Genomic DNA, 9,705 nt, shown 5'->3' with positions numbered 1-9,705 from the left:
GAAATCGCTGAATATGGTGCAGGTTGAGGCGCAGAAACCGTCGTAGAGCTAGGGTGGGGGGTTGCGTTAGTTTGGACTTTGGACGAGGGGGGGGGGGGGGAAACTGACTAGAATGATGTCCTCGGCGGCGAAGGGCTGGGTGAAATTCGTGCGATTTCCGTAGCCGGTGATCTCGATGCCGAAGCCGAATGTGCTATTGATGGTCGTCAGTGGATCGTTGAGGTCCCAGCTCTGGAGAGCGGTGAAGTTCGATCCTTTGTAGGGCTGCGGACCAAACTTAGCTTCGAAGCTCGGAAAATGCTGGTCCTCGGTGTTGAGGTCATATAGATAGTCCCAGGAAACCTCATGGGCCCTGATCTGGTTTGCGGAAGCTGTATTCGGGTCAAAGTTGTTGGGCACGAGCTTTTTCGAGATGTTGGCGTAGGAAAGAAGGAGCTCGTTCTCTCGATATCGCGTATATCCAACTTGCTCGATCTGAGGGAATATCTGGCGGAAAAGATCATAACCTGATAGTACGTAGCCGCCGTTGTTGGCGCTGAGATCTACGACGAGCTTCTTCTTGCCGTCTCGAACAGCATCTGCGAGGAAGGTTTGTGCAACGGCTTGGAACTCGGCCACGGATCGTGGTTGGAATGATAAAACGCTAAGCACTGCAACATCTTCTAGGTCGTCTTGGAGATAGTACCCGGATATAGAGTTGTCTCTGCTTGCAACGACCGCAGCGGGGTAATCAATTGGATCGTGGGGGATGTTAACTGGTGACTGGGCATTATAACCCGTCCCTCCATACCTAGACGCGAATACCTGATTGTTATTCGCTCCCGTGAAATTCCATTTGAGAAGTGCGATATTGTCATACGTAACCGTTGTTCCGTTTTGGAAAGTGTAGGTTGTGTTTTCACCTGGATAAACATCACTCGGACGCCCTCCCTGGGAAAAATACCCGCCGTTCGAAATACCCGCGCCAACATAGGGTTTCGAGTAGAACATAGCGTTGTACCCTGCGTCGGGATCTTGCGCTGCTGTCCTCGAAACCAAATCTTCTAGGAATTGTACAGAGTCGACGCCATCAATCTCGGTCACGGGTGACGCGGTTGACGAGTTTGAAATCACATCGTCTGTTGATTATGGCTTAGCTGGCATTCGGAACTCTGGTTGGGAGATCTAGACTTACCTCGGAAATATATCTGGGGAAGAGCAGTTCCATCGCTGCTGATGGATACTAGGGACACATTTCGAGCCCAGGCCCAAGGTGTTGTGAGCAGATCAGGGTAGAAAATCAAATGCCCACTATGAGCCGGTGCAAACACTTTCTCGAAGAGCTCAACTTCAAATTCATATTCGTTGGCATATGAATTGTTCTGAGCCTTTGCTTTTACATCGGCAAGCCTGGCAAGCAGATCATGCGGTGGATAGGGGTAGTCGGAAGGAGGATCTTTGAGATCTGCGAGGTCTATGTAAAGGGTTAGAACAAGTCTGTCATATTCTTCGTGGGACCAAATGGATAGACAGTTATTTCAACTTAAGAATCTCTTTACCTGTTTGCCATTCTAAATACTTGAACATTTGTCCAAGCAAATCAGATTTATCACCTCTCAAACTTATACTTATATTCTGAAGGCAATCAACAGTCGCTTTAATAGGAATCGCCACAGGCCTGGCTAAAATTGGGATTAGCCTTTTTTATATTGGTTTCACGGGATATCTACTCACCCGACGGGGAGGCAGACTGTGCCGAATGTTGAAGATTTTGTATTTGAGAACACGGCCCATCAGCGGATACTATCGAGAACGCAAGCGATAGCCCGAGGAACAAGAGAGCTGCAAATGTCGGATGCATCTTGAAACACTTATTAGTACGCACCATCTATCCTTGAACAGATCTTGGTGCTAAAAGCGCAACAACACTTGTCGATTTCCGATCTACAAACAAGCAGGCGAAAGAGGCTCAAACGAACAAAGCGCAATTATTCCATTGCTTCCTCCTGCCTGGCTACATCTTAAAGAAAATTTTGAAATACGTTTCATGCAAAGGCGAACTGCCGCAGAATCCGGCAGGCGTGAGGGGAACATTCAATGTTCCGGCAGGGGCATTTGCGACTGCCAGTTTAAGCAGGTTCCGTACGCGGGAGTTTGTCCAACGACCTGAAAACACCATCACTCCGTACAGATTAGGCAGAACCATCAAGAGGCGCACTGCAGGTCCGGAGATTCTCTTGATTAAAGATAGGTTGGCTTATTGGCGGAATGCATACCGTACGGAGTATGTAACCTCGATCTGTACTTGCTGTAGAATGAGGTGTCGCTTAAACCCCTGAGCGAAGCAAAGGCAGCGGTAAAGGCAGCGCCACTAAACTGACAGTCGTTGTCGTTGTGGCGTTCACGACTTCAACTACCGGCAGGCAGGCGTCCACTTTTGGAACGTATGATCGAATGATTGTAACATACCTATATAATAAATAGCAATACTTAACGCTCTTGATGAAAAAGCAAGAAAGGCTCACATTCTCACATGAAAAATCTCAGACGGTCACATGGGAATCGAGTCCCAGATAGGAAACGTGTCTTTTTGTTGCACTTCGCAAGCAAGGTGGCCTCTTCTCTTCTACAAAGGGTTTTAGCGGGGTAAGGATTTTGGGTATTTGTACGTTGCCGAACTTTTCTCCGCATCGCAATATTAAAATACCATTTTCCTGCTTTTAGTATTAAAGAAGGCAGTCAGGGACACAATGGATCTCGTGAGACAAACTTTTATGCAAAGTCTATAGTTAGTTTTCTGGCACTCTGGTCACGTTGGGCGTCTACCGGTAGTGACTTCACAGACATGGGCGCTTATGCTCTTCTCTGGTTTTGTGTGACGCTGTTTTTAAAAGTCATGCGCCTCTAATGATATTTACAATGCAAATTTTCTGTTTCCTGAGGTAATCACTTTTTTGCCTCCTTTCCTGCTTTATCTGCCAACTTCTCTACTTCCGACGTCTTCTTCTGCAAGACGTCTTGGATGTCCTTGTATGCGCTCTTCACAATCTTCTCTGCCTCATCACCGTGCTTTTGAGCGACCTCCTGGAGCTTCTGGAGCTTGGGGATGATCTCTCCTCCACCGGGAATCATCTTCGCGTACTGTTCGATGGATTGTCCAAATCCGCTCTTCTTCGCCTTGTCTCCAGCTTGCTGGACGTACTTCTTCAGCTCGTCCGTATTTCCCGATGAAACAGCGTCCTTGACCTTCTCGAAAACTTGGCTGACATTACCCTGCTTCAATGCATCGGCGTTCTCCTCCACTAGCTTTTTGACTTCGGGATTCTTTTCCAGGTACGGCTTCGCCTGCTCAAGGCCTTTCTTCCATGCCTCATCGCCCAACTTCTTGACTTTCTCGACCTTCTCTTGCACCATATTTCGAATCTTCTCTACGCTGCCAACAGATACACCACCCTTCATGATATCCCCAATCTGGCCCCACATCTCCTCAATTTCCTTCTTAGCCTCCGGTCCATAGCTATCGGCCATCTCCTTCAACTGCTTGACATTCCCTCCTACCTTTTCCTTTAATTTTGGGTGATTGTCCAAGATTTGCTCCGCTGCATCCCCAGACAGCGCACCGAGATCCTTCACGGCCTGCTCGAGAACTTCCCATGACTTGGTCACAGTCTCCATGCTAAGTCCATTCTTGCTTACCTGCTTCAGATCTCCATAAGCCTTAGAAACAATCTTCTCGACTTCAGGGCCATGCTTCTCCTGCACAGCATCCAGATCCTTAAACGCAGTGTCCACATACGATTTCCCGCCAGGAATGAACGCCGCGTACGAGGTCGCGGTGGAGCGTAGCCATTTGAGCGCTTCATTGGGTTCAGGGGCAGATTCTGAAAGATTGTTGGTTAGGGACTTGAATTGCTTTTTCGTTGACGAGGCTGCGTTGACGATGGATTTCGCGCCGGAGAAGTGGTAGTATGAGTAGCCTGCCTGGATGTGGGTAAGTATATGGAAAAGTCAAAGGTAGGGATGAGAGCATACACCGAAAACAAGAGCACCACCTGCGAGGCCTCCGACGAGACCTGAAGAGCCTCCTGCTGCTGCTGCTTGCTGATTCGTGGATGCATGACGGGCTTGTCGGGCAGTAGTTCGAATGGGGGCGCGAATGGCGCGAGCTGCTGCTCGGGAAGCTGTTCTTGAGGCAAGCATTGTGGTTGAGATTAATGTATTTAGAGGAAACAGGTAGTATGGAGGAATGAATTGAGAAGAGGGTTCAATTCAAAATGTCAGAACGGTTCGTGGCAAGGAATTGATGAAATCCCTCAGAAAGATTGATATGCTAGGAAAGTGGTCACCTTGACCTTGACTTTGACCTTGGAGCTCTTGGTCTTTGTTAATGCCGTCATCGTCATTGCACAAGCAAGTTAAGCGGGCCGGGACAAACAAAGAAAAAGCGACGTCATCGATCTGGAAGAGGGAGTTTTTCGCAGTCGGTCATTTACAGGTAATATGTGCATAAAAGGAGTTAAAATATGATATGAGTACCGAGGTAGTTAGGTGTAGATACATTGATTGAAGTGAAGATTGTACCTGTTGTATGGTGGTATGTTGTACCTGATCGACATCTAGGATTTCGATCAGGCCGGGGTCCTAATAAAGTGGGTCTGAGATGATCATGTGATCGGAGGATATATTGTAGAGCTTGTGTATTGGATTAGTCAGCATGCAGTGAAGGCGGCATTGAATATGTGTGCATCTATAGGCGCGGTATGATGCTCAAGTTGAAGTTGAAGTTCCAAGCCAACTAATAAGCCAGTCAGTAGTCAGTCATCAGCTGAGCTTTCTAAGTCAGCTAGCTGATTAATTCGAGCTCTGCTAACTCATTGGCTGCGTTAGCTGATCACTTTTCTACCCCCCTAAACTGACTTCGAAATCAAAATTGTTATATTACACCTAATCAGCTTACTGATCTAACCACTTATAACTGACCAACTTATCTCATCTTGGAACCTCATCTGATTAGCTGATTCTAAAGGCTCCAGCGGATCTACCTCCGTATTGACTGAGTAACCGAGTTTCTTGTCCAATAATCTTAGTATGTACATAGAAAACCAGTTAATGCATTCGACTTAGCAGCTGCGAAATTATACTCCTATTACTTAAAACCAAATTCAATATATTATTACAGTTACCATGCGAGTCTTTAGGAAAAGGTCACTTGATAAATAAGTGTACTTAAACAAATAGTGGAAAGAGATTCTTGTACCCCTTTGCGAAGTCTCTTTAACAGAAACTCAAGCCCTAGCTATCCCTATAACACAAGACTGTGTTAACTCGCGGAGCGACCAGCATTATAGCCACCATCCACCACCCAAGATGCTAGACAAATATTAGCAATGTTGATTTAGAGCCAAGTCCTCAACTTACCTCCAGTAACAAATGATGCCTCGTCACTCAGCATAAAACACAATACATTCGCAATCTCCTCAGCAGAACCCATCCGCCCCAAGAGAGTACTACCACCCATAGCATCAGCGCTGAATAACCCTTTCTCTTCTCCATCCCGGAAAATCTTGGTGTCAGTCGGGCCTCTGAAATCTCGTTAATGACCAGCTACTTAATAACATGTGAACGAGCACCTACGGTAATATAGCATTGATCCGAACGCCAGCCTTTCCAAATTCCCCAGCAGCCGACTCGGTCAAACCAATTACCGCAAACTTGCTAGTTGAGTATGCCGCACTATGCGGTAGGCCATGCAATCCTGAGGTACTGGATACATTGACTATCGAACCTCCTGGTTTGGTGAGTTTTGCTAGCTGGGCACGCATGCAATGCATCACGCCGTTGACATTGATGCCCATGGTGAAATCCCAGTCTTTTTGTACCTGTTATCCGCGTATGAGTTTATCTGATACTTTGAAAAGACACTGGATTGCTCCTACAATGGTTTCAACTGTAGTATCACCATCTCCGCCAGCAACACCCGCGACATTCGCCGCACCATCGAGCTTTCCAAATTCGGTGTATGTATCTTCGATCCAGCGATTCACGTCCTCAATGACCCTTACATCAACCTTTCGAGTGGTGATTTTGGTCTCATGTGCCTCACCTAAGGCATTTTAGGTAAATAGCTGGTGAAGACTGAATTTCAAATATACATACATAGCTTCTTGGTTCTTTCAAGACCGACGACATCGACATCGCTGATTGCAATACCAGCAGCACCGAGTTCGGCCAATCGTACAGTAGTAGCCTGCCCAATCCCAGATGCTGCTCCTGTGACCGTATAGACTTTCCCTTTTATTCCCCTCATTCTGTAAGCTTGAGATTGGAAATAGTATAGTTGTCGCGGTCAATTGTGCAAGTTCAAGTTAGATCACGATATTGTATTAAAGCAGTGAAAGAAAAAGGGCAATCGTAAGTGACGTTTATAAGTCCGGTAGATAAATTATGCTTTCTTGTATAGGTTGTGTTTGAAATCGAAGAGTGTCGACAAAATCCGAATTGGGTTTATATATCCGGTCAATCTTCGGGCGCCCCTCTCCTTTCGGGCCCGTTCGGGTGAGTACCTCTAGAATTACACCGTCCTATTCCTGTCGTCCATTAGAGAATCTGAGAGATAATTAGCCGTACCATGATATGATGTACTTAGAGCTAACTATAGCAAATTGGCTTCATGGTTGATACTCATCTACTACTCTTCATCTTGAAGTTATATCTGCATAGAGTACCCTGTTCTGTAATCCATTAAATAATCAATAATTTGTTGCATAATCCGCCACGGGAAACACCAAAAGATCTTCTATAACCGCATAGCTTACGCCTACTACACTATTCCATCTCCCCACAGCACGACTTCCGCATCAACTTCGGCCTCATGGTTGGGAGTTCACAGTATGCTGGCGGCACTTGGAGGTATTAAGAAGAAATGTAAGAGGATGTTGGATTCAGATCAGTGCTTAAGTCAAGTTTCTTTCTAAACCTTACACTTGTTCCTGCACTTCCCACTCACTTCATACTCCACCTCCATCTCCATTGAATATTTCGGTTAGACTAGCAAACCCCGCATACGGTTCTACTTTCCTCTATACACCCTTTCAACACTATTCATTCACTGCCAAATTTATGCATAACCAAACCTTAAATATTTGTTGCACGTCGTAGCGCTAAGGAAAGATATCAAAGATCGAGATTAACGCTAAGGAATTCTAGGCGCTAAGTTTGGGAATGTTAACGTTAAGTGTAAAGATAGACTCGACAACCCCCCCCCCCCCCCTAACGTACAATACCCATCCCCGACTAATTAACCACACTCCAAGCCCCGACCCCCAAACTCCCAACCAAAAGCACACTCCTCCCCAAATTTAACCTCCCCCACTTGCGCACCAACTCCCTCACCGTACTTTCTACCTCCTTCTCCCCCACCAACAGCCGCGAATTCGTACCGTTCATAAACAGCAGCGTATAAGGCACGATACTCAACGCCAGAACGCCCGCTGCTACATATCCCCAAAAGCGATCCTCAGATAGGACTGATTTGGGGGACCGGGCTTGCGAGGCGAGGTAGAAGAGCATGGAGGATGACAAGAGGGCGATTGGCGGCATGAAGAATTTCCCAGATTCGAACATGTTCTTCCATTGTTGGATGAGGAGGGGCGTGGGCGATTCGAGGATGCGGGGGAGCGCTATCTGTGATTGGAGATGAGTTGGGTTTTTGTTAAATATGCAAGGTGTTTGGCATGCACTGGGCAGGAAGTACTTACGAGGGAGAATGAAATGTTGGCGCCGGCGAGAAGACCAGCGGTTGTGAGGCCCATGGTTTGGGCGAGGCGAATAGGAAGCGGGGTTTGTAAGTCTGCCATTTTTGTGTATTGTCCGGCTTGTCGATTGAACTATTTGTTTTGTGCGTGTTGTTTGTGTTGTTCTATAAGGGTTGACAATTGATGATGTTAATGCTGAAAGACAAATTGAGGTGCGACAAAGAGAAATATATAAACATCCATCATATAACTAGATTCGGGGCGACGCGACGAAAACGCGCACTTAAAATGTCCGAAGGCTTTAATAGATGTATCACGTGCCATATTCGCGGACTTTTTCGTTGTCCGACCCCTGCAAATTGAGACTGCGAGGCTACTAGTTTGGGACATATCTTAAGATAAATCGTACGTTGCGGAGTATGCTTTCACAGGGAAGTCCGAAGTTGTGTCCGCTAGGAAATCAAGAAACGAAGAGCAAGATGTAATAAGAAACAGAAGCAAGTGGAGCAAAGTGAGGTATCAGTCCATGGATTGATTTATTTGCGTTTGTGAATAGTACCGTTCTTCTTCTTCTTACATAGACTAGGAGGAATGCCAATACCACCAGAAGCAGAAGCCTGTCGTTGCTGTAAAAAAGGAACTCTCCTGTGCTGCTGCTGCTGCTTAATCTTGATCGGATCGAGTGCCTCCAACGTCTCATCGAGATCCCCTTTTTCCCAACCCACACTAAGCATGATATTCACCCGTACCTCATAAAACAAACGCCCGAGAAAATTGGAAGAAAACAGAATGCGCGGCCGTAACGCCAAACTCAAGACCCCCAATGCGATGAAAATGACCAAGCCGTATGCGGGGTATTTCAGGACGAAGGGTAGGACAGCAGTGAGCACCTCCCAGCTTAATACTGCGAGGACAATCGAAAGAACAACAGTGATGACGATATTTCCACTGCAATTCCGATCCGCTTCATCCTTCGCCCTGACCATATTGTACAAGCCGCCTCAGCGGGGAGGGGCATCGAAAAGGAGGACCGTCTATGAGGAGGTAGTGAAGTCGGTCTCTGTCGGCAGAAGTCCACCATCGGTAGCTTTCTCGCAAGTGCACGCAGCTGTTATGACCGTCAGCATGATTGATTGTCCCATATCCTGTGGATTAAACTCACTAGCTTCACGGGAACCGCAGGAGCACAAGTTGCCGCTTGGAGTCTTGTTCTCAGTGCTGGATCTGTCGCAGGTACATTCGCCAGCGGGACGAGCACCTTGAATTGCCAGTTAGCACTCGTGTTGATATCAAAATAGAGGGGTTACTTACGGCATGAGCAACGAGGACCAGTGATCTTGTTCTCCGTGGCAGACTTGTCGCAGCTGCAATGAAGCGCTGATTTCTCACCACAAGAGCATTTGGCTTGGCTGGCGCTGTTTGAAAGTGTTAGCATCGTCATAAAGAGAAGAAGGGAAGGTGCTATGAGTTCTTACCAGACGCAGCCTTCACCACTCTTGCCACAGCAGGTGCTTGGAGTAACCATTTTGATTTTTGGGGGGGTTTTGTTTGTGGGTTGCGAAAAAGTGATGTATATTGTTTTGAAAGGCAACAAGGATTCGAGTGCAAGTAGGTGTTGAAGGAGGGTTTTGATCGAGAGTTAAGAGGTTTTAACAAGTTGGCTGTCCCTCTTTATATATAAAGTCGGCTCAGCCTTGTGCTTTGGAATACGGACACGCTGATTGGCTGCGCGCATGTCACCCGCATTTAAGCGTCCCCTCTTAAACAATTATCGCCACTTCTTCTTTTTGACTTTACAAGCTTCACTTGAATCAACCAATAGCATTGATTGTATTACTGAACGAGGTTCCCAATCGCAAGAATCAGGTGAGCATTTTGTGCGTAAATTTTTAAGTTTCGCGGTGACTAGTGTTAATCGCTGTGAGTCAAAAAGCTTCGATATCGTATATTTTCACTCTTTGGGTTTTGCACC

The 9,705-nt window shown here is 46.6% G+C and overlaps 4 protein-coding genes across 4 annotated transcripts; all 4 read right to left on the bottom strand.

Moving 5' to 3' along the window:
• Nucleotides 1-2,925: 2,925 nt before the first annotated feature.
• On the bottom strand, nt 2,926-4,179 carry LHYA1_G007484 (uncharacterized protein; the record flags this gene model as incomplete). Its single annotated transcript, XM_031152413.1, has 2 exons — nt 2,926-3,960; nt 4,012-4,179. The coding sequence occupies 2 exons, from the start codon at nt 4,177-4,179 to the stop codon at nt 2,926-2,928; spliced, it is 1,203 nt and encodes a 400-aa protein (XP_031001721.1).
• A 1,120-nt stretch (nt 4,180-5,299) lies between these two features.
• fabG_5 (3-oxoacyl-[acyl-carrier-protein] reductase) lies at nt 5,300-6,286 on the bottom strand (the record flags this gene model as incomplete). The annotated part of the gene is made up of 5 exons (XM_031152412.1): nt 5,300-5,349; nt 5,398-5,561; nt 5,614-5,858; nt 5,916-6,082; nt 6,136-6,286. The coding sequence occupies 5 exons, from the start codon at nt 6,284-6,286 to the stop codon at nt 5,300-5,302; spliced, it is 777 nt and encodes a 258-aa protein (XP_031001715.1).
• A 986-nt stretch (nt 6,287-7,272) lies between these two features.
• On the bottom strand, nt 7,273-7,835 carry hypC (Noranthrone monooxygenase; the record flags this gene model as incomplete). The annotated part of the gene is made up of 2 exons (XM_031152411.1): nt 7,273-7,662; nt 7,737-7,835. 2 exons carry the CDS (start codon nt 7,833-7,835, stop codon nt 7,273-7,275), a joined length of 489 nt encoding a protein of 162 aa, XP_031001716.1.
• A 932-nt stretch (nt 7,836-8,767) lies between these two features.
• On the bottom strand, nt 8,768-9,258 carry LHYA1_G007481 (uncharacterized protein; the record flags this gene model as incomplete). The annotated part of the gene is made up of 3 exons (XM_031152410.1): nt 8,768-8,991; nt 9,045-9,148; nt 9,209-9,258. 3 exons carry the CDS (start codon nt 9,256-9,258, stop codon nt 8,768-8,770), a joined length of 378 nt encoding a protein of 125 aa, XP_031001713.1.
• Nucleotides 9,259-9,705: the final 447 nt, after the last annotated feature.

Source organism: Lachnellula hyalina, assembly GCF_007821495.1.
Source record: "Lachnellula hyalina strain CBS 185.66 chromosome Unknown contig00217, whole genome shotgun sequence".
Taxonomy (NCBI): domain Eukaryota; kingdom Fungi; phylum Ascomycota; class Leotiomycetes; order Helotiales; family Lachnaceae; genus Lachnellula; species Lachnellula hyalina.
Note: the sequence above shows the minus strand (reverse complement) of the source record. Positions and strands in the feature narration are given on the sequence as shown.